The 23,640-nt window shown below is 40.3% G+C and overlaps 2 protein-coding genes across 3 annotated transcripts in view; one reads left to right on the top strand and one right to left on the bottom strand.

The window, feature by feature from the left end:
• The window catches only part of CLCN1 (chloride voltage-gated channel 1), a 38,032-nt gene that overhangs the window by 9,318 nt on the left and 5,074 nt on the right, over window positions 1–23,640 (top strand). Inside the window, exons 8-20 of the mRNA XM_037835962.1 lie at window positions 3,867–3,992; window positions 4,371–4,455; window positions 4,691–4,792; window positions 5,119–5,203; window positions 5,452–5,601; window positions 18,170–18,239; window positions 18,435–18,545; window positions 20,214–20,427; window positions 20,682–20,815; window positions 22,168–22,412; window positions 22,808–22,919; window positions 23,256–23,338; window positions 23,586–23,624. Coding sequence (XP_037691890.1) covers window positions 3,867–3,992; window positions 4,371–4,455; window positions 4,691–4,792; window positions 5,119–5,203; window positions 5,452–5,601; window positions 18,170–18,239; window positions 18,435–18,545; window positions 20,214–20,427; window positions 20,682–20,815; window positions 22,168–22,412; window positions 22,808–22,919; window positions 23,256–23,338; window positions 23,586–23,624 — 1,556 coding nt within the window. The remainder of the gene's footprint in view (window positions 1–3,866; window positions 3,993–4,370; window positions 4,456–4,690; window positions 4,793–5,118; window positions 5,204–5,451; window positions 5,602–18,169; window positions 18,240–18,434; window positions 18,546–20,213; window positions 20,428–20,681; window positions 20,816–22,167; window positions 22,413–22,807; window positions 22,920–23,255; window positions 23,339–23,585; window positions 23,625–23,640) is intronic.
• Window positions 16,838–23,640, bottom strand: part of FAM131B (family with sequence similarity 131 member B) — a 43,001-nt gene continuing 36,198 nt past the window's right edge. Inside the window, exon 9 of one of the 2 annotated variants that reach the window (XR_005216937.1) lies at window positions 16,838–17,097. The gene's annotated coding sequence lies outside the window, so the exon portion shown is untranslated. The other variant, XR_005216936.1, reaches the window with a different exon arrangement.

Genomic DNA, 23,640 nt, shown 5'->3' with positions numbered 1-23,640 from the left:
TCCTCATGGTGTTAATAGACTTAACATGTAGAAAATAAAAAGAACAACAACCAAAAATACATATAACATATCAAGATCAAATGAGTTGGACAATTCTGAGTTAAACAGATGTTCTTTTTAAAACTGGGAAAGTTATCAGAATATGTAATATGCTAACATGCATTGTGAATATCCAAGTATATTCTAGATATCCTAGGATTTCCCACAGAATCCCTTTTTCAAGAACCTTCTCATAGGACTCATAGTATCTCATGGACCTGACTTTGGGAACTGCTGCCACAGCAAAGGGGAATCATGAAAGAATTTTGAACGAGGACGTGACATGAGCAGCTTTGCATGTTTGCCCGGTCCCTTCTGCAGCTGTGAATTGACCTGTGGGAGCTGGAGTGAACAAGATTAACAAGAAAACTATTTCCATAGTCCTAATGCTGGATGACAAGAGCCTGAACTGGGGCGGAAACAGAGGAGATAGAGAAGAGGATGATAAATATGAGTGACAGAAAGCAAAATTAATGGGATCTGTTGATTGATTTTTATGTGAGGATATGAGGAATAAGAGAAAAGGAGGAATCTAGGCTAACTTTCAGCTTTCTAACATAGACAGTTGGGTGGATAGTAGTATTAGTAACCACAATAGATAATATAGAAGTGAAATAGTTTTGGGGGGAGTTGATACATTTCACTTTGAATACATTGAGTTTGAAGATCCTGTGGCATATCCAGGTAGTGTCAAGTAGATGGAAACAGACCTGGGATGGAAACATAACTTAGCTAATCAGCAGCCTATCAGTGGTGGTTGAAGTCATGGGCAGAAATGAAATGGACAGAGAAATTGTGTGTATGAGTAGTAAGAGGAGGTGGCCAAGGACAAAACCCTGGATTGGGCAGAGGCAAAGGAGCCAGGAGAGAAGACAGAGAAGGAACATCCAGAGGGAAAGGAGAGAGCAATGTTACAGAACCTAAGCGACTAAAGAGTCTCCAGAAGCTGTTTGTGTTTTTAGTGCCGTATTTCCTTTTAGTAGCACATTTTCTGTTGGCTCAGGGTAATATTAAAATCAGTTCTCATTCCCGGGTATACAGTGACAGACTGGTAGGGAAAATGTCCCAGAACCACATCGTGGGAAAGAAAGCCTAGCCTAGGATTTAAAACATTGTTGTAAAATGTCCACAAGTTGGATAGCTTACACCCAGAAAAATCAAAGCTGACTTTGGTTTTGTTTCTGGTAAAGAAAAGGGGAGAGACTCGCTCCCGCTGATTCCCCACTGTGTCCAATCCTTCTTTGAGGCCAAGGAGGCAGCCGCCTGACCTGATGTGATTTGAGGAGCAGGGGCAGAAGGGGTGTTTGGCAAAAGTCCGTCTGCCCCAGATTACCCACTCACTTGCTCCATTTTCGGAAATTCCCCCCATTCTAGTCCCTTCTGTTATCTTTTTTACTTATCCTATCCTTTTCTATCCTATCTTATCCATTTAAAGAACAGGCATTGAGCCCTGATTCTATGCCAGGCACTATGCTAGGTGTTGGCTTACAAGAAATTTTGAATCCTATGGAGAATTCCGAAATATAAACGAGTAATTAGACCTGAGAGTGATAAGTGCTCTAATAGTCCAAAATTCTGAGCGAGCATAGATGAGGGAGGGACTGTGGAGGGCGCACCTGAGAAGGAACAGGAATGGCTTCTCAAAGAAGGTGGCATTTGAGTTACCACTAGGAGCCCTCTGCCAGCGGGCAGCAGTTACTCCGTGAGAGAGTAGCCACTGGACCACCACCCCCTTGGCACGAATGACTAACTTTAAGCTGTGGTAGCATAAGGAAGTAGTACTATCCCTATAGAAGAGATGGCAGAAGTCTAAGGGACTCAAGTGATGTGATTTTTTAATTTAGAGCAGAGGGAAGAAGATAACTGGGGTTGGGAGGCCTCCCTGAGGAGGGAGACAGGTGGGGGTCTTGAGCAGGCCCCAACAGCTGTTCACTGTGAGGAGAAGGGAAGATTCTGGAGACAACCCTTGCCTATTTCATGATTTTTCTTGGGAGCAGGCCTCTTTTCTATTCCTCTGGTTATGTGGTGCATTTCTTTGGTCCCTCTCCTTGTTCTTGATAAAGATGAGGCAGAGTCAAGTTTTGGGTGATTTTGTCACCAATTTGTATTTAGACCTAATCAAAGTACATACCGTTTGTTCTTTTTTTTTTAATTCAGTTTTATTGAGATATATTCACATACTGTACAATCAGTTGTTCACAGTACCATCATATAGTTGTGCATTCATCACTAAAATCAATTTTTAAAAATTTTCATTATTCCAAAAATAAATAAAGAATAAAAATTCAAGTAAAGAAGAACATCCAAAACAACTTACCCTCCTCTTCCCCCCTATTATTCATTTAATTTTTGTTCCCATTTTTCTCCTTATCTGTCCATACACTGGATAGAGAGAGTGTGAGCCACAACGTTTTCACAATTACACAGTCACACTGTGTAAGCTACATAGTTACACAGTCATCTTCGAGAATCAAAATTAAACTGGTTTGCAGTTCAACAGTTTCAGGTATTTTCTTCTAGCTATTCCAATACACTAAAAACTAGAAAGGGGTATCTGTATAATGCATAAGAATAACCTCTAGAATGACCTCTCAACGCCATTTGAACTCTCTCAGCCACTGAAACTTTATTTTGTTTCATATCTCCTCCCCGTTTTGGTCAAGAAGACTTTCTCAATCCCCTGATGCCAGGTCCAAGCTCATCCCCGTGAGTGCGTGTAACACATTGCCAGGGAGATTTATACTCCTGGGAGTTATGTCCCATGGAGGGGCAGCCCCCAGTCTTTTTAACAAATCTGCATTCAATCTCACTGGGGAATAGGATGTCTGACCTTACACTAAAAACTGTGCCTAGTGGGCCACTTTTGGTAAGCAAAACTGGCGCCGTAGGAAGAACCATTTGTTCTTAACATATTTAAAGAATTTTTTTTCTTTACATCTCTTGAACATTGCTTTTTACACCCTCATTAGCTTTCCTTACTTTGTCCCTATCAACTCGTGCTATTTTTCTCTACATCTACCTCCTCATTTTCTGCTCCAGCATCTACTTTCAGGAACAGTACAGTTTAGGACTACTAATTGGCTTTCCTTTTACCTCATCCATCTTTCTTAAGCATGACTGTGTTTAACTTGTAGGTTGAATCCCCCCCACCCCTCCCTCCCCACATCACTCTGCTTTGGTCTTTTACAGTAGGTTTTTGCTATTACTTTTCTTTCTTTCTTTTTTTCTTTTATGAATCTTCTGCTTTCTTTTCTTGTATAACTGAGTTTCATCAGCTCCTACAAAGCCGCCTCCTATTCATTTCTTATGTCTTAGCAATGAAATTGCCCCAGGGTATTTGATATATGAGAAGAGGTAGGATAGATTAGAAGAGGATGTTAAGGAGACCCCTGCTAACTCCTGAGCTCTACTTGGCAAATCTCCTGAGAAACTGCTCTGAAAGCTTTCTCTTTTAACTTTTCTGCAGAACCTTTTCAACTACCTTAAATCCCCACAGATATACGATAGTTGTGAATCCTACCCACACCCCTACTTTCGAAGGGATGGACAGAGCATGGCCAACTGATCCTCAAGTTTGGGGGTTGAGGGCCCACCCAAGTCCCATCCTCTCTGTACCTTGTTGAACCTGTTCCCTAGCCTGCAGAAAAATGCTAGCATGACCAAGTAGATGGTTTACAGCATGGGATTCCAAGAGATCATTACTTTCCACTACTGCTTCCTCCAAGATTCATGTTCCAACAAATGCTCCTCAGCTCCATGAGTGGAGAGTATGAGAGAGAGAGCCTTTCACTATCCTTGGCACTTAACTGTACTTCCATGCCCTGTAGGAGTGCTATTTAGCATCGAGGTCACTTCTACCTATTTTGCCGTTCGGAACTACTGGCGGGGATTCTTTGCAGCCACGTTCAGCGCCTTTGTTTTCCGTGTGCTAGCAGTGTGGAACAAGGATGCTGGTAACATAGTGGGGTGAGGGGTGTCAGGGGAGGGGGAAGGCCTGGGGTGGATGTTGTGATATAAGGATGTTGGTAATGAGGTGTGGCATGGAGGGAAGCTCTGCAGGGGCAGTTCAGAAAAGGAATAGATGGGCATTATTTGGGAAATGTGGACTCAAGGCCCAAGAAATGGGGGGAGAGGGCTTGTACATAAAACAAAGATTGGTAATGGAGTAGGTGAGTAGTGTTTATCCATAGAAAAAAAGAAATTGAATGACAGAGGAGAAATTGGGATTGAAGGAAGCAGGAAGTAAGGAATTAATCCTTAAAACTGATTACCTCTGTGTCTCCCTGTTTTTTGGTTTCTGTGATGCTCCGACCACAATCCTTGGCATATAGTCACCATCACTGCTCTGTTCAGAACAAATTTCCGCATGGATTTCCCCTTTGACCTGCAGGAACTCCCAGCCTTTGCTGTCATTGGGTCAGTAGGGGCCCCTCCCCTGGGAGTGGAGAGCAGGGAGAAGGGAGAGGCTTTGGAATGAAAGGGATTCAAACTGGGAAGGTGGGGTTGGCATAGATAAAGTAAACATTGCTGGGGGGAGGTGGGTAGGAAGCAAAGGTGGATGCCTGGTATCTGTTACCCCACAATGGCTAAGTCACATGGATCAACTTTTCATTTTTGTAACCAGGTTTCAACTCTTAACTTACACCCTTAGGATTTGTTGTGGATTCCTGGGAGCTGTATTTGTGTATCTGCATCGCCAGGTCATGCTTGGTGTCCGAAAGCACAAGGTTCTCAGCCAGTTCCTTGCTAAGCAGTGAGTCACTGCCCTTTCCTTGCCCTGCCCATTTAGCCTGCATTCTTCCAGAGTCCCTCCCTTTTTCTTTGTGGAAGACATTAATGACTTTAGGTGGCTTACATTAAAATATCAGGAGGCCTGATGCTGTGTGTGTGGGAAGTGGTGTGTCCTCTCCTTTAAAATTTATTTATTTTTGGTGATGAGAATGCTCTTTGTTTAAAGACCTGAGACTGCAGTGGATTACAGAAAACTTCAGTCTGCCATCCCTTGTAGCAAACGGGAGGAGGTTCAGTGTGATGTTCGGTATAGGTTTGCTAAATTAATTCACTCTGTTTCTTTCTCAGCCGCCTGCTGTATCCTGGAATTGTTACCTTTGTCATCGCCTCATTTACCTTTCCACCAGGAATGGGCCAATTCATGGCTGGAGAGGTCAGTTCTGAGGGAGTCTGGGAGTGGGGGTAAGATCAGTGAGCACATGACTCGGTTACTAAGCCAGGACTCCTGCCACGTGGAAAAGAGGAAACAGCGTTTCTGAGTGGTTTTGCCCAAGAGTAGAATCTCTCCTTGAGCTAAGGGCAAAGAGACTCTTGAATAAGAGACTGGGGAGTGGTTCTTTGAAGAAAAGAGGTAAGGTATATCTGTGGTGAACCTTCCCCTCTTGCCTCTTCCTCTCACAGCTGATGCCTCGTGAAGCCATCAGTACCCTGTTTGACAATCATACATGGGTAAAACATGTGGGTGACCCTGAAAGCCTGGGCCAGTCAGCTGTGTGGATCCACCCACAAGTCAACGTTATCGTCATCATCTTCCTCTTCTTTATCATGAAGGTATTGCTACCTGCACTGCTGACACCCTATACCCCTCCCTGTCTCCAACCTAGGAACCCTGGGTTTTCAGAGGGAAAGAAGGGGTATGTATAACTTCATCTGGTCTTCATCCCACCTAAAAAGAGATAGTTTAGAAATCATAGCATAATTAAGTTGCTCCTCTATTGAAGTGAAACAGTATCTGGGTTAATTGCTCCATTCATGTCAACTTAATGATGTCTGGTGTAATTATTATAACCCTTCTAATGGTTCCACTTGTTAAATTATTAATGCATTACAGCAGCCAAGTAAACAATGACATGATAGAGTTTAGCATATAGATAACTGTATAAAAACCTCAGATAAATTAACAACCCCCCACAGGTGTTAGGTAATTAGGTACTTTATTCTTCTTGTATCCAATTATCCATTTTTAGGTAACTTGCACACCTACACATCTATTTTTTTCCCAGTCTTGTAAGTAATCTCTCTTCCAGAATTACAAAAGAGATAAAATATTTAAATCAACTTTATTAGGACTATAAATAAGCTTTACAAATGTTACTCTCTATTTAGTGAGGCTATGAGGATTTTGCCGTTTTCAAACCATTTTTTCCTAGCTTCAATTAGGAAACAAAAGCTCATCTTTTTTACATAAGCTCTTTTTCATATCCAACAAGGATCATGTATTTTAGACTTCTCAATGACTACCTTATACAAAGATATTTTCATTTCCACCCATGGTTGTGACATCTATTACAATTGCTGGCTGCCTTTTTTTTTTCTTTTTTTTGCTGATTAACTTTTTACTAATAGTATATCTTGCCTAAATAATCCAACATTTTCCTTTGTATATAATGATTGTCATTTAAAAGTCTATTCATACTGAACTTTCATACTGTTGAATACCTTGCTATTTACTTGCCCTTTTTTTTTTTGGTGTCTTAATATATATATATATATATATATATATATATACACACACACACACACACACACACACACACACACACATACATATATATATATATATTTTTTTTATTGCGTTTGTTCCCATACCATACAACTATCCAAAGATCCAAAGTGTACAATCAGTTGCCCATGGTATCATCATACAGCTGTGCATCCATCACAATTAATTTTTTTTCATTTTTAGAACATTTTCATTACTCCAGAAAAGAAATAGAGACAAAAAAAGGAAACTCAAATCATCCCATACCCCTAACCACACCCCCTCCATTATTGATTCATAGTTTTGGTATAGTACATTTGTTACTGTTGATGAAAGAATGTTAAAATACTATTAACTGTAGTATATAGTTTACAATAGGTATATATTTTTTTCTATATGCCTCTCTATTATTAACTTCTAGTTACAGTGTCATACATTTGTTCTAGTTCATGAGAGAAATTTCTAATATTTGTATAGTTAATCATGGACATTGGCCATTACAAGATTCACTGTTTTATACATTCCCATCTTTTAACTTCCAACTTTCCTTCTGGTGACATACATGACTCTGAATTTACCCTTTCCACCACCTTCAGACACCTTTCAGCACTGTTAGTTGTTCTCACAACATGCTGCCATCACTCCTGTCCATTTCCAAACATTTAAGTTCACCCTAGTTGAACATTCTTTAGCCTCATTCTATATCCTGGTAACTCATATTTCATGTCTATGAGTTTACATATTGTAATTAGTTCATATCAGTGAGACCCTGAAATATTTGCCTTTATGTATCTGTCTTATTTCACTCAATATACTGCCCTCAAAGTGTCTTCATCAACCCTTTTCTTTTAAGATGGTTTTGTTCACACACCATACATTCTGTCCTAAGTAAACAATTGATGGTTCCCTGTATAGTCACATATTTATGTTTTCAGCACCATTGTCACTATCTAAATAAGGACATCTCCATTTCTTCCACAAAGAAGGAGGAAGAGTCAAAGAAAGCAGAGAGACAAAAGAAAAAAAAAGAGAAGAAAAAAAAAACATGACAGCTAGAAAGCAACAAAAGGAAAGATAACATTAAACTAAAGTAGAATAAAGAGTCAGACAGCATCACCAATGCCAGGAGTCCCATACCCTTCCCTTATGTTCCCCCCTCCCATGCATTTAGCTTTGTTATATTGCCTTTGTTATATAAAGGAAGCATAATACAGTGTTTCCGTTAATTGTAGTCTCTAGTTTGCATTGATTGTATTTCCCGCAATCCCACCCTATTTTTAACACCTTGCAATGTTGACATTCATTTGTTCTACCTTATGTAAAAACATATTTGTACCTTTTATTACAATCATTGAGCACCCTAGGTTTCTCTGACTTACACGGTCCCAGTCTTTATTCTTTGTTTTTTGTTCTGGTGTCCCACATGGTCCCAACCTTCCTCTTTCAACCACACTCACAGTCATCTTTGTTCAGGGTACTTACATTGCTGTGCTACCACCACCCAAAATTGTTTTCCAAACCTCTCACTCTTGTATTTTCCTTTCTGTCTGCGGTGCTTCCTTTAGTGTTTCCTGTAGAGCAGGTATCTTGTTCACAAACTCTGTCATTGTCTGTTTGTCAGAGAATATTTTAAGCTCTTCCTCATATTTGAAAGGTAGTTTTGCCGGATATACGATTCTTGGTTGGTGGTTTTTGTCTTTCACTATCTTAAATATATCACACCACTTCCTTCTTGCCTCCATGGTTTCTATTGAGAAATCCGCACATAGTCTTATCAAGCTTCCTTTGTATGTGATGGATCTCTTTTCTCTTGCTGCTTTCAGGATTCTCTCTTTATCTTTGATGTTTGATAATCTGATTATTAAGTGTCTTGACGTAGGCCTATTCAGATCTATTCTGTTTGGAGTACGCTGCGCTTCTTGGATCTGTAATTTTATGTCTTTCATAAGAGATGGGAAATTTTCATTGATTATTTCCTCTATTATTGCTTCTGCCCCTTTTCCCTTCTCTTCTCCTTCTGGGACACCAATGATACGTACATTCTTATATTTCATTTCACCCTTAAGTTCCCAGAGATGTTGCTCATATTTTTCCATTCTTTTCTCTATCTGTTCTTTTGTGTATAGGCTTCCAGGTGCCTTGTTCTCCAGTTCCTGAGTGTTTTCTTCTGCCTCTTGGGAGCTCCTGTTGTATGTTTCCATTGTGTCTTTCATCTCTTATGTTGTGCCTTTCATTTCCATAGATTCTACTGGTTGGTTTTTTGAACTTTCAATTTCTACCTTATTGTGTTTTCATTATATGATTCATCTCTTTTGCCATATCTTCCCTAAACTTTTTGAATTAACTTAGTATTAATTGTTTAAATTCCTGTATCTCAGTTGAAGTGTAAGTTTGTTCCTTTGACTGGGCCATAACTTCATTTTTCTTAGTGTAGGTTGTAGTTTTCTGTTGTCTAGGCATCTGGTTTCCTTGGTTACCCCAGTCAGGTTTTCCCAGACCAAAACGGGCTCCAGTCCCAGAAGGGAGAACTATTCAGTATCCGGGTTACCTGAAGGTGTGTCTTAGAAAACTGGTATACCCTGAGAGGCCTCAGGTCACTGTGCTTTACTGCCCAGCAGGTGGTGCCTGTCAGCCTGTAGCCCCAGACTGATGTAAGGAGGTGTGGCCTGTGGCTGTTTTCCCCAAGGCTCTGGGATCTGGTTCTGAATGGAACGCCAGTAGTAGAGCTGGGCCCCACCTCTTTCCTCTTAAGGAAGATAACTCCCCCTAGGGAAAGGTCATTATCATTTGAATAGACTCTGCCTGTGCTATCTCCACCCTTGTCTGGTTCAGAGTACTGGAACTGAAAATGGCTGAGGCCTTCTCCACTGAGCTGAAACAGGGACAGAAAGCCCCCTTCCGGGCCAGTCCGTGGCCACCCTCTGGCTCTCCAAAGTCAGTCATCACCCAAAGCCTCTGTCTGCTTTTTGGGAATTCATAGCTTGTATTGAGCAGTCCACGTATGTTAATTAAAACCCCAGTTGGAGCTCATCTGAGCTGTATTCACTTGCTCAGAGAGAGCTGCTCTCTAGCACCATGAGGCTCTGCAGCTTGGGCCATGGAGGGAGGGGGCTCCCGGCTTGGATCCGCAGTTTTTACTTACAGATTTTATGCTGCGATCTTGGGCATTCTTTCCAATTCAAGGTTGGTGTATGATGAGTGGACAGTCACATTTGTCCCCCTGCAGTTATTCTGGATTATTTACTAGTTGTTGCTGGTTGTTTATTAGTTGTTCCAGGGGGACTAACTAGCTTCTACTCCTCTCTATGCCACCATCTTAGATCCTCCCTAACTTGCTTTTTATGCACCTACATTTTTCCAGTATGTGAGTCATTAGTTTATATTTATATTGCAATACCTGTAGTGGGTTCATTTATACATTAGTTCAACAAAGGTTATTAAGCTCCTACTATGTATCAAGTACTAATGCTTGATAGTCGATCTTTAGCTAAATTTATACTTATGGTTGAAAAAAGTTATTTTAAAATTTCCTTTCTAGTTTTTTGCTGCTAATTTAATTACTTGTCAATGATCTTATGATTTGAGATACTAGGCGCTTGAAACACCAAATTTCAACTCTAACTTATACCCTCAGGATTTGTGATGGATTCCTGGAAGTGGTATTTGTGTATGTTCTTCCTCAGTCCACTCTGAAAGGATTAATTAGTTCTACAGCTTCCATATTTTGCACAGGGCCCACTTTATTGATTTGATCCTGTTATTTCTCCCTTCAAAAATCTGATTTTTTTATTTATATTAAAGGATTCTCAGGGACTTTCATTATAGAATCCATCATCTCTAATTTATAAATCCCAACCTCCCGTAATTAATTGTTGACTATAGAAACACATTTGTAATAACCAAATCAAAATTTTGAGAGCATCTCAGAATTCTTGTCCAATGATGATAACTGTTTTTCCGATATTCCTCTGGACTGAACTAATAGTAACTTTGGGATCATACTAACTTTTTTAAATTCAATTTTATTGAGATATATTCATATACCATACAATCATCCAAAGTGTACAATCAGTTGTTCACAGTACCATTATATAGTTGTGCATTCATCACCACAATTAATTTTTGAACATTTTCATTACTTAAAGAAAAATAAGAATAAAAATTAAATTAAAAAAGAACATCCAAATGCCATAAGGACCAAACTCCACTTTGTCTAGTTTATGGATGGATGTGTAGAAAAGTAGGGGAAGGAAACAAACAGACAAAGGTACCCAGTGTTCTTTTTTACTTCAATTGCTCTTTTTCACTCTAATTATTATTCTTGTTATTTTTGTGTGTGTGCTAATGAAGGTGTCAGGGATTGATTTAGGTGATGAATGTACAACTATGTAATGGTACTGTAAACAATCGAAAGTACAATTTGTTTTGTATGACTGCGTGGTATGTGAATATATCTCAATAAAATGATGATTAAAAAAAAAAAAAAAAAAAAAAAAAAAAAAAGAACATCCAAAACATCCCAACCCCTCATCCCTCTCTATTATTCGTTTGCTTTTTGTCCCTGTTTTTCTACTTATCTGTCCATACACTGGAAAAAGAGAGTGTGACCACAGTTTTCACAGTCACATGGTCACACAGTGGGGATCACATATACTTTTAAAATGTAAAGCTTTTGAAAAGGTTTAGAGAACATTTCCTCCATGACTCATCACACTCCTAAGATTCCCAAATGTATATCTGGATTCTACTCCATGGATTCAAGTTTATTCTGGGACACCTACTTGGGTACTATTGAAGGATTCAGTTGTATGTCACTATTATTAATTTCTCACTGAGTTATATCCCTGATCATGTTTAAATCATAAGTGTATTAAGAAAAGAAACTTAAATACTTCCTAGGCTATATTTCCAAGCCCAACAGTTTGCATCAGGCCTATAATATTCTATAATATTTATAAACACAAAACCATTCATTCCTACAAATCCCTCATTATACACAGTTATCACTGCTTCCCAACATTTTCACTGTCCTATCATTGAACTTATAACCATGCTCTTATTTTTTCCAAAGTGTGAGCTATAAGATATATAGACAAATTAAAATATAAAGGTGGCTAGAAATATTTTTTCTACAGTCTGATTTGAAATTTAGGCTGTGTGGTCTTCTGGCAGTATTAGTACAGGCAAAACAATTCTCGGTTCAGCTCTTTTACAATATTGACGAAGGGAACATTTGTCTTACTCAATCTCTAGACATGAAAATCATCCTCATGTTATAAAACAAGAACTTTTACAATAAGTTTGACTATAATTCTGACTACTTAAACTTCCCTTTTTTTAATTTCCTATTTTGAAATAATTTCAAACTTACAGGACAATTGCAAAAATAATACAAACCTCTTACAGAGAACGCTGGTATACCCACACAACCACCATCACTCCACCCCACTCCCTGCAGCCAGATACCCAGATCCACCGATTTCAACATTTTTTCATCTTTTCCATATAATTCTGTTATTGATCAGTATATCTCTATCTCTAGTTGTATCTGTTTGTATTTATCCATGTCATTATTTTTACCAGAGATCTTTGTTTATTCAGGTGGTTTCAGTCAATTGTCTTGTGTCTTTTCCTTTAAACCTATAGATCTCCCCCTTAACATGTCTTTTCGGGTCAGTCTTGTAGTGAAGAAGTCCCTCGATGTTAGTTTATCTGGGAATGTGATAATCACACCCTCATTTTTGAAAGACAGTTTTCCAGATATAAAATTCTTGGTTGGCAAATTTTTTGCTTTCATCACTTTAAATATGGCTTCCTACAGCCTTCTTGCCTCTATGATTTCTGATGAGAAGTTGGCATTTAAGCTTATTGAGGTGCCCTTATATGTGACATGTTGCATCTTTCTTGCAGCTTTCAAAATTCTCTTTGACATTTGACAGTTTGATTATAACATGGCATGGTGTGGGTCTATTTGGGTTTACCCTGTTCGGAGTTTGTTGATCATCTTGGATGTGTATGTCCATGTCTTTCATTAAATTTCAGAAGTTTTCAGCCATTATTTCTTTGATGTCCTCTCTTCCCCTTTTTTCTCCCACAGCGCCTATATTGGTACACGTGATGGTGTTCCACGGGTCCCTCAGGCTCTGTTCACTTTACTTCATTCTGCTTTCTGCTCCTCAGACTGGATGATTTCAATTGTCTTATCTTCAAGTTCACTGATTCTTTCTTCTGCCAGCTCCAATCTGCTATTGAACCCTAGTTCTAGTGAATTTTTAAGTTCTTTTACTGTAGCTTCAGCTCTGTTTGGTTCTTTTTCATAATTTCCATCTCGCTATTGATATTCTGTCTGTGTTCATATATTATTTTCCTGATTCCCTTTAGCTCTTTGTAAATATTTTCCTTTAGCTCTTTAAGCATATTTAGGACCATTTTTTTAAGTCTTTGTCTGGAATCCAAGATCTGATCCTCTTCATTAATGGTTTCTGATGTCTCAGTCTACTCTGGGGCCATCACTACTGCTTTGTATGTTTTGTCTTTTGTTGAAACTGTGATATTTTGATATTTTAATATGTTATCACTGAAATTTAGACTCTGGGATGTATATTCCTTAAGCTTTATCTAGCTATTATTAGGACAGAGCTTTCCTTGAATGCTCAGAGCTAACAAAAAGAAAATAAAAATAAATCACCTTTCCCAGTCTTTGTGGATAGACTGTGTGAATGCTCTCCTTCAGAGTTTGTTCATTCTGGATTTAAAGAACAGCTTGAGGCCAAGGAGTAGGGGACTCACTGTCCTTGCTGCCCATGCATCTTCTCTTGGGCATGCACATTTGGCCCTTCAAATTTCCTCACTTCTGAATGTCCCTCTTCCCTAGGAAACAGTTTCCCAGGCACTGCATTTTATGTCCTACAGCCAGCAATCCCTTGTTGCAGGCATCCACTTGAATGCTCTTCCACAGAGTTCTGTCAAGAGCTCGGTGAGCTGCCTCCTACATGCAGAGTGAGTTCTGGGACAAGTCCCTCAGGTCACCACAGATTGGGCCATTCATGCTTCCAGTATATGAACGAGGGTTACTCCACTCCCTCTGGAACTGGGACTGGGTATCTGCAGTGGGAGCAAGGGCCAACTCCACACTGAACTGGTGAGTGATGGGAAAGGGACCATCCAGGACACCAGGAGATCCTACTTTTTTTTTTTTTTTTTTTAGTTACAGTCTCTAGTTTATGTTGATTGCATCCCTCCCCCAATGCCTCCCTATTTTTAACACCTTGCAAGGTTGACATTTGCTAGTTCTCCCTTGTAAAAGAACATATTTGTACATTTTATCACAATTGTTGAACACTCTAGATTTCACCAAGTTTTACAGTCCCAGTCTTTATCTTTCCTCCTTTCTTCTGGTGTCTCACATGCTCCCAACCTTCCTCTATCAACTGTATTCATAGTTATCTTTGTTCAGTGTACTTACATTGTTATGCTACCATCTCCCAAAATTGTGTTCCAAACCATGCACTCCTGTCTTCTATCACTCTGTAGTGCTCTCTTTAGTATTTCCTGTAGGGCGGGTGTCTTGTTCATAAAGTCTCTCATTGTCTGTTTGTCGGAAAATATTTTGAGCTCTCCCTTATAATTGAAGGACAGCTTTTCTGGATATAGGATTCTTGGTTGGCGGTTTTTCTTTTTCAGTATCTTAAATATATCACACCACTTCCTTCTTGCTTCCATGGTTTCTGCTGAGAGATCCACACATAGTCTTATTAAGCTTCCTTTGTATGTGATGGATTGCTTTTCTCTTGCTGCTTTCAGGATTCTCTCTTTGTCTTTGACATTTGATAATCTGATTATTAAGTGTCTTGGCATAGGCCTATTCAGATCTATTCTGTTTGGAGTACTCTGCGCTTCTTGGATCTGTAATTTTATGTCTTTCATAAGAGATGGGAAATTTTCATTAATTATTTCCTCTATTATTGCGTCTGCCCCTTTTCCCTTCTCTTCTCCCTCTGGTACACCAATGATATGTACATTATTATACTTTGTTTCATCCTTAAGTTCCCAGAGACATTGCTCATATTTTTTCATTCTTTTCTCCATCTGCTCCTTTGCGTGTAGGCTTTCAGGTGTTTTGTTCTCCAGTTCCTGAGTGTTTTGTTCTGCCTCTTGAGATCTGCTGTTGTATGTTTCCATTGTGTCTTTCATCTCTTGTGTTATGCCTTTCATTTCCATAGATTCTACTAGTTGTTTTTTTAAACTTTTGATTTCTGCCTTATGTATGCCCAGTGTTTTCTTTACAGCCTCTATCTCTTTTGCAATATCTTCTCTAAATTTTTTGAATTGATTTAGCATTAGTTGTTTAAATTCCTGTATCTCAGTTGAAGTGTACGTTTGTTCCTTTGACTGGGCCATAACTTTGTTTTTCTTAGTGTAGGTTGTAATTTTCTGTTGTCTAGGCATGATTTCCTTGGTTATCCAAATCAGGTTTTCCCAGACCAGAACAGGCTCAGGTCCCAGAGGGAAGAAATATTTGCTATCTGGTTTCCCTGAGGGTGTGTCTTAGAAAATTGCTCCACCCTGTGATGCCTCAGGTCACTGTGCTTTTCTGCCCAGCAGATGGTGCCTGTTAGCCTATAATTCTTGACTGGTGTGAGGAGGTATGGCCGGCCATGTTCCCCCAGGCTCTGGGGTCTGGTTCTGAATGGAAAGGGCCCCACCCCTTTCCTCTTGGAGAAGACAGACCCCCTAGGGGGAGGTCTTTAGCATTTCAATGGTCTCTCTCTCTGCTTGTGCTATCTCCACCCTTCTCTGAGTCACAGCCCTGGGAACTGAAAATGGCAGGGGCTTTCTCCACTGAGCTGAAAAAGAAACAGATAGTCCCCTTCAGACCTAGTCCAAGGCAACCCTCGAGGTCTCCAAGGTCAGTCGTCATCCAAAGCCTCTGTCTGTTTTTTGGGGATTCGTACCTGTAGTGAGCAGTTCACACTCACTACTTAAAACCCCAGCTGGAGCTCAACTGAGCTATATTTGCTCTCTGGGAGAGAGCTTCTCTCTGGCACCATGAGGCTTTGCAGCTCGGGCTATGGGGGAGGGGGTCTCACGACTTGGATCCGCAGGTTTTACTTACAGATTTTATGCTGTGATCTTGGGCATTCCTCCCAATTCAGGTTGGTGTGTGATGAGTGGATGGTCTCATTTGTCCCCCCGCAGTTATTCTGGATTATTTACTAGTTGTTTCTGGTTTTTTTTAGTTGTTCCAGGGGGACTACTTAGCTTCTACTCCTCTGTAGGCTGCCATCTTCCCTCTCTGTCGATCCTACTACTTTTAAGTAGCCTTTTTCATGATTTGGCTTTTGTTCTATTACTGCAATCCTTTAACCATTTTGTGGAGCTTTGAGAAGGGTGTTTCTGCCTATTCCTGCTGGTTATCCAAAGCTTCTGTGGGGGAAAAGAGCCCTGAAGCTTCTCACTCCACCTCTTGATCTTAAATCACTCTTACTTTCCTTTTTAACAAGACTAACATTATTACCTAGTATTATTAAGTTCTCAGCCTAGCTGGAGGTTCTGCAGAAATTTTTTTGCCTCATCTTTGTTGCACAGGTGCTCCTTCTTGTGAAGCGTCTAAATATAATGAAACCTTGATAATGGGCGTCTATTTCCCTGGGTTTGCTAGTGTTAGGTGTTCAAAACCTTGGAAAGTATGTGTGTTCCACATCACTTACACTGCTTTTGGATCTTTTCTTTGATGTGCCAATAGCTATAAAGTTTGCTAATCTCCTGTAGCAATAACTTCCATGCCTTCTGATCTTGATACTGTTTTCACACAAATCTTGGAGGATAATCTCAACTTCATCGTCTGAAATCAGACCCATGACTCACCTATTATCTCTATTGCTCTAACTTTCAGATTAACTTGAGTCTGCAAAACCCCTTATGGCTTTCATGTACTTATTCCAAAGACATAGCACAGAACAGTTCAAGGGGTCTCAAATTGTTAAATGTCAGAATCACTTAAGAAGCTTGTTAAACTTCAAGTGTCAAGAACTCCATCTCCAGATAGTCAGATTTAGTAGCCTCCACTCTGATCATTCACCTTCATTTTAAGCAACCTCTTAGGATGAGTATTACCATTACGTGTTTTAGCAAATATTAGCTTTGAGAAGCTTTTTCTGCTTTGCATGAACAGTATTTGACCATTGTACCTTCTTTCTTTCCTTCCTTCTTTCTTTCCTTCCTTTTTCATCCTACTACTTACTTACCTGCCTATCTACCTACCTATTTACCTCCCTCCCTCCCTATTTACCTACTATCTAAATTTGCCAGTGCTGCTATCACAAATACAACAAACTGATTTTGGCTTAAATAACAAGCATTTATTAGCTTAAGTTTTTGAGGCTAGAAGAAGTCCCAGATCCAGATATCAGCAAGGCTTGCTTTCTCCCGGCATCTGTAGTGTACTGGTGCTGATTGCTGGCAATCCTTGGGGTTCCTTGACTAGGTATTTCTGCCACTCATCACATGGCAATGTCTTTTCCATTCTGGCTTCTGTGATTTCTGGATTCTCTTTATAAGGCCTCCTGTAATAGGGATTAAGACCCACTCTGATTCAGTGGGTCACAACTTAACTAAAAACAACATTTTCTAAAGGTCTCATTTATTGTGGATTCACACCCACAGAGATGAGGATTAAGATTAGGGACATGTTTGTTGGGGTACATAATTCAACCGACCACATCTACCTACCTACCCACTTCCTACCCACATTTATTGAGCACTATGCTGGTGCAGAGAAAACATAGAGATACCAAGATGTGCTCTCTGTCCTCAGGGAATTCTTAGTCTATAGTCTTTTCATTTCATACACTTAACCTTGTAGTTCTGAGCCTGCTTTAAATTGTCGTATTCAGATACAAAGACATATATGTTTTGTCTGATTTCAGGGCTTCTAGGATGAAGCCTTCTCAGGATCTTAGTAGCTGGCTCTTGAGGTCAGTCGTGGCTCAGAGGAATTCCAAGTTTCAGAAAATTAAGAAATTTATTTCTCATTAGTTTACAATGCAATTGCTGCAGTTTTTAAATTGTAAATACTTTGAACCTACCATTTTTTCCTGATTTTTAGCTGCTACCATTTTGCACCTAATTAGTTTGAGACTCTTTTCTAAGATATGCTTCCTTATTTTGACAATGATATATAAAACTCCTGCTTAATTTATATACATAAATCTCATAATTTTTTTCTTTTTACAAATCTTTCAAAAGTTCAACCATTATTCCTTTTTTCATTCTGGGCCAGGTGGGTACAATGGGCAGGAGTCTTTCTGGGCAGTGAAACAGGTGTCCTCTGGGGCTTCACTTCTTATTCTAGACTACCCAAAGGCAAATATAGCCACTTGATATAGGAGGGATTTGGGTTAGCTATATGAAAAAACTTTTTGATAGTGTTTTCTTTGATGCACTCTTAGAGAATTTCATGGTTTTTTTTTCTGGAGGAAGGGTGACAGACAAAAAGGCTTTAAGAAGGATTAGCTATTCCAGGATTTCTGTGACTCATGAAGTGGGGTTGGGGGGGTGGTGATAGTGGGAAGGAAGTTGAATGTGTGTGTGTTGGGGGAAGGTGAGAGGGTATTCTGATGCCTCTTTTTGCCCTAGTTTTGGATGTCCATCGTAGCTACCACTATGCCCATACCCTGCGGAGGCTTCATGCCTGTGTTTGTGCTAGGTAAGTTCTGATGGGAAGCCTTGGATCTTACAGATAGCTGAAATCTAGGGTACCAGGAGAATAAGGAAAAGCTGGGGATACTGGGGGTTTGTATTTGGTCTTAGTGCTCAAGAAGGGGTTGGCTTAGATCTGAAAATCTAGAGGATAAGGAACTTGGTTCTCTCAACACCTTCCCTCTTTTTAACTTTCCTCTAGGAGCTGCATTTGGAAGGCTGGTAGGAGAAATCATGGCCATGCTGTTCCCTGATGGCATCTTGTTTGATGGCATCATCTACAAGATCCTACCTGGGGGCTATGCAGTAATCGGTGAGACACATTCCAACCCTAATATAACCAAACATTGAGGACCCTAACTCTCTACACTCAGACTCTCCCATGACATCTTCATTCCAGGCTATGTAACTATGACTTTAATTTAATGCTGTTTAATTCAACTTTTATTCAAATAATCAAACCTATGCTCTGACTCTCATTAGCTTTTATTGAACTTCTTTGAGGCTTAGTTTCCTCATTTAATCCCCATAACAAGGAATTATGGGGATTAGATGAGATAATAAGGATAAGAACACCTAGGATTATGTCCAGACATTTGGTAAGGTTTTTTTTTTTTCTTTCTTCCCTAAGATTTACAGAAGCAACATTGACAGTGACAGGCTTAGATGCTTCCAACCAGCAGATGTGCTCGTACTGATAGGAATTTAAGAGCACAGATTAAGAGCTAAGAAACACGAACTTTAGACATAGCCCTGCCACTTGTCACTTGGCATGACCATGGAGCAAGTTAGTTGCCTTTATGGGCCTTAGTTTCTTTTTTCTAAAATGACTTCTGAGACATCTTATAGTTCTGACACTCTGGGTGTATAATTATCCTTTTTTATCTCATCTGTTGTCCCATCAAACTAAGAACCATGTCTAGCACAGTGACCAATATAATCCCCAGAATTATTATGCTACCTCCCTTCCTCTACTCTTCACCAATGTCCCACAGCATCTGAAGCCATGTCTCCTCTAGATATAAAAGCACTAGCCAGCTTTACAGCTCATGGGGTGACCCTACTCCCTCATCAAGGTGCCTTGCTAAAAGCCTCTCTCATGTCATCTACTCTTATTCCTCATCTTCATGCCTCTCAGGTTCCCTCCCCATCCTCCCTGGTGTACGTTTCCCAATATGTATGTCTCCTATGATAGTTTTTGTCCCAAAGTATATTGTATTTTATGCAGCATCCAGGAGTGTCACTCTTCCCAAAAGTTCCCTTTCATGATTTTTTCTTGTTCCATCTTCATGCATGCCTTCCCCAGCTTTTTTTCCCATATGATAACTCCCTCATATTTAAATGTAGTTAATGCACAAAGGACATTGGTTGATGAGAAAGCGTAAGCAAATATAAGTGAGATTATATGATCAAAGAGTTTATAGAATCATAAAATTTTAGACCTACAGTGCCTTAGAAATCATTTAATTGATCCCTTTCATCTTATAGGTGGAGCATAGGATTCCAGAGGAATTTAGCTCTAGTCATACAGTTGAAAAACAGTAGAATCAGGATTTAATACAGGTTTCATTACTCCAGATCCACAGCAATGATTCTTGGCTCCTCACAATATTCAGTAATTAATTGTTAACATTAAAATTTGAGGCTCAAGGTAAAATGCCAAACTGGGTTTTAAAATGCTCAGTTAAGAATGATCCAAACTTTCAAAAATGAGGAGTGGTTGGGACATCACTATCTTCATTTTATAAGTGAGGATTTTGGGACACACATTCAGAGGTCACAGAATGAGATCAAAACTATTTTTTCTGAAGAGTTCAGCATTCTAGACCCTACTCTTGACAAATCGTTACCTCAGATGTGTTGGCACCAACCAAGGTTATACATCCCCACTCTTATGTTATTCCTGTCACATCTCCGTGTGTGCCTTCCATGCCAACAGTGGCAGCTAATCCACCTGGTGTATTGCTGTGTCTCATTCTAGGAGCAGCAGCACTGACTGGTGCAGTGTCCCACACAGTCTCCACAGCTGTGATTTGCTTCGAATTAACGGGTCAGATTGCTCACATCCTACCCATGATGGTGGCTGTTATCTTGGCCAACATGGTGGCTCAGAGCCTGCAGCCCTCCCTCTATGACAGCATCATCCAGGTCAAGAAGCTACCCTACTTGCCTGACCTTGGTTGGAACCAGCTCAGGTCAGGGCCATTAGCTGGATTACTTCAGATTTGATGGGGTGGGGTTAGAAGGCTCTGAGGTTGAGATTGGGGTTAGGGTCAATGTTTGGAAGCAGGTTTTGTTGTTGTTGTTATTGTTTAAGTTGTTTTTGTACTTTCTTGTACTTGATAAATATTATGAGTGATCAATATATCAATACATGACAAACCTCATGGGAGTAATGGAGGGATAGGCATATGGTGGGGCTAACTCACCATGTTTTCTCCCTTTGTAGCAAATTTACAATCTTTGTTGAGGACATCATGGTTCGTGATGTGAAGTTTGTTTCAGCGTCTTGCACATACGCGGAATTGCAAACCCTGCTCCAGACCATCACAGTCAAGACTTTACCACTGGTTGATTCAAAAGGTCAGTGGGAAGGAAAGAGATGACTTCTGAGCTAGTGACCTGAACAAGGTTGACATAAAGTTAGAGAAGTCACTGTGGCACAGGCTTGTCTTTAGGGGCCATCCGATCCACTAGAGGAGTCCCAGTGTGTGCTCCTTAGAAAACACATTCATCTTCACGGAAGAAATAAATAGAGCCATAACACATGCCAAGAAGACAATTAAAATTCCAGTTAAAGAAATAAATCTTATGGTCTCTTACGTGGTTCCCTTTGACACTTAGCTAAACCATACCTGTTCTTTAATGCCAAACTTAAAGAGGAGATGAAACTGTCTCTTACGGAGGAGATGAATTGTTTTAGCAAACAGTGACACTTCCCTTCCTTTACCATCCTTTTCGCCTACCTTTGGTACTTTACCCTGCATTGTATTATTTCTTAAATGGTTTATGTATCTATGTCTTGACTCTGTCATTAGATTGGGTATTCCTTGCGGATAGACTTTAATTTCTATCTCCCCAAAATGCCTTTCTACATGTATTTACTAGATATTAATTCTTGCCTAATGTTTGAATTAGTGAATTAGTACAATAGAGAAGCATCATGTAGGTCCATGGCCATTTGGAGACATTAACATTGTTAGTTACGATTTCAGATAATGAGGGTGTCCAAATTGCTCCTTAGATTAGTTCTATTGTCTTTCTAAAGCCAAAGTACCTTCTAAATACCTTTTAAAGCAATGGATCTTCATTGGAGCAGAGTTCAGCCAATAAGGGGAAGGCTTTTCATAATAATGATTAAGACTTAACAGTAAAATTTCTCTCAACAACACTGCAATTTATGGCCTTAAAATGTAATGAAAATGTTAAATATAGTAACTGAATTTCTGTAAACATATCAAAGATCTTTCCAGGAAAAGTAAGCATTTTGTTTATATTCTGAAAGGATCTGGGTAGTTTAGCTTATTCCAGGATAGAATAGAATGCTTACATTGCTAGTAGATTTCTCTCAGAGTGTGCTCACATTGCAGCTTATTTGAATGGTTTTTAATGTTTCTTTTCCTATTGATCCTATTTTAATACTGGGTTCATCTATTTGGAAACAGGCTCTATAAGGCCTATATCCAGATAAGTACAAATTAGTACCAATTAATGTACTACCAGATGGATCTCTAAGTGCTCAATGGTTGAAATAAAAGGGACTGAGTAAGGTCAATCCTGGAAGACTTGTGAAATGAGTTTTCAGAAAGAAAGGGTAAAGGCTTAAAAAACAAAAGGGACCAGTGGGCTTCTGTTTTTCCTGACCTGATCCTGCTGAGCAGGGTGGAGCTGGAGGGAATTGAGCAGGCTCTCAGGTTGGTTTTGGATTTCCCCAGATTCCATGATCTTATTGGGCTCTGTGGAACGGGCAGAACTACAGTCCCTCCTGCAGCGCCACCTGAGTCCTGAGCGGAGGTTGCGGGCAGCCCAGGACATGGCAAGGAAGTTATCAGAGTTGCCTTATGATGGGAAAGTGCGGCAGACTGGGAAGAGGCTCCACGGCATCCACCCCCAGGGCCGACCAGAGTCCTTCACCTTCGTGGATGAGGATGAAGATGAAGATCTCTCTGGGAAGATCGAGGTGACTGGGTTGGGAAGGGCTTGGTGACAGGATAGATCAGTGCAAAGCAAAAGCAATCAGCAGGATCACCAGTGACATCTTCTCAGCCTTTTTCTGATTGCTGGTCTGGTCTGGGAAGGTCCAAGGAAAGTAGAAGGAGGGAGGGGAAAAGCCAATATGGACAAAGCTAGAAATTCTTGATCTGGAGCCTAACAGACCAGTGCCCCTAGGTCCAGGGACTGAAGGAAATAAGGTTGAGGATGATAGTATTGATGAGAATTCAAAGGGATATACAAATTCTGAATTGGAGAGGAGAATAGCATTAGATAAATTACCTGGGATGCCAACTGGTAAAGGCAGTGAAGCACTAGGCAGCTTCTTCTCTGGGACTGAAAAGTTGTACTATTCCTTTACAGCTGCCTCCTCTTTCTCCTTCTTACCCCTTTCCTGCTGCTCCACTGTCCCCCGAGGAGCCCAATGGGCCCCTGCCCAGCCACAGGCAGCAGCCAGATGCACCAGAGCCTCAAGGTGAAGATTCTCCCACCATGCACCCCAACTCATGCCTTGTGGGTTATCTCTGAGCTCACTTCAACCTAAGGGCTACTACTGTGTGGAGGCATGAGGCTACAGGGTGGTGGGGAAGGGGTTCTTATTCATTGATTCTCCATCTTACTGTATCAAAAATTTGGCAGAAGTGGTATTTAGGAGGCTAAAGAGAGGGTGTCTGTAGGGGTGAAGTACCTGGGAAGGGTCGTCCTTGTGATGGCAAAGTATCAGGGACCACTCAGGTGCCCCCTGGCCACTTCCTCCCAGGATAGGGATTGCTTTTTTTCTGTTTCCATCACTTACCACTCCTCCCCTCAGGTGAAAGATTCTCTCTGCGCTTCTGGTCCCTGATGCGCTGCTTGCTGGGCAGAGATCACCCCACAAAGAAGAAGACAATTCAGGTGAAAGATTTCTTGGTGGCGAGGGAGAGGTTATAGAAAAGGGAGTCTGTCTCTGAGGAGTGAGAAACCCATGGTTCTTATATCATGAGGAGAGAGAGTCCACCCCAGAGGAGAGATTTATTCATGGGAAGAGATGATGGTTTGGAAAGGAGGCATCTACACCTGGGTGGGGGAGAAGTGGCTTTTGTATCATTAGGTACCATGGGAAAAAAGAAAAAGAACTTGGGCCTATGTCTTTCTTCTCTAGGACCCAACAGATCTAGTGGATAACATGTCGCCTGAAGAGGTGAGTAAGGGAAACA

The sequence above is a fragment of the Choloepus didactylus genome, chromosome 5 (genome assembly GCF_015220235.1).
Source record: "Choloepus didactylus isolate mChoDid1 chromosome 5, mChoDid1.pri, whole genome shotgun sequence".
In the NCBI taxonomy this organism is placed as follows: domain Eukaryota; kingdom Metazoa; phylum Chordata; class Mammalia; order Pilosa; family Megalonychidae; genus Choloepus; species Choloepus didactylus.
This window is presented reverse-complemented; position numbering and strand designations above follow the sequence as displayed.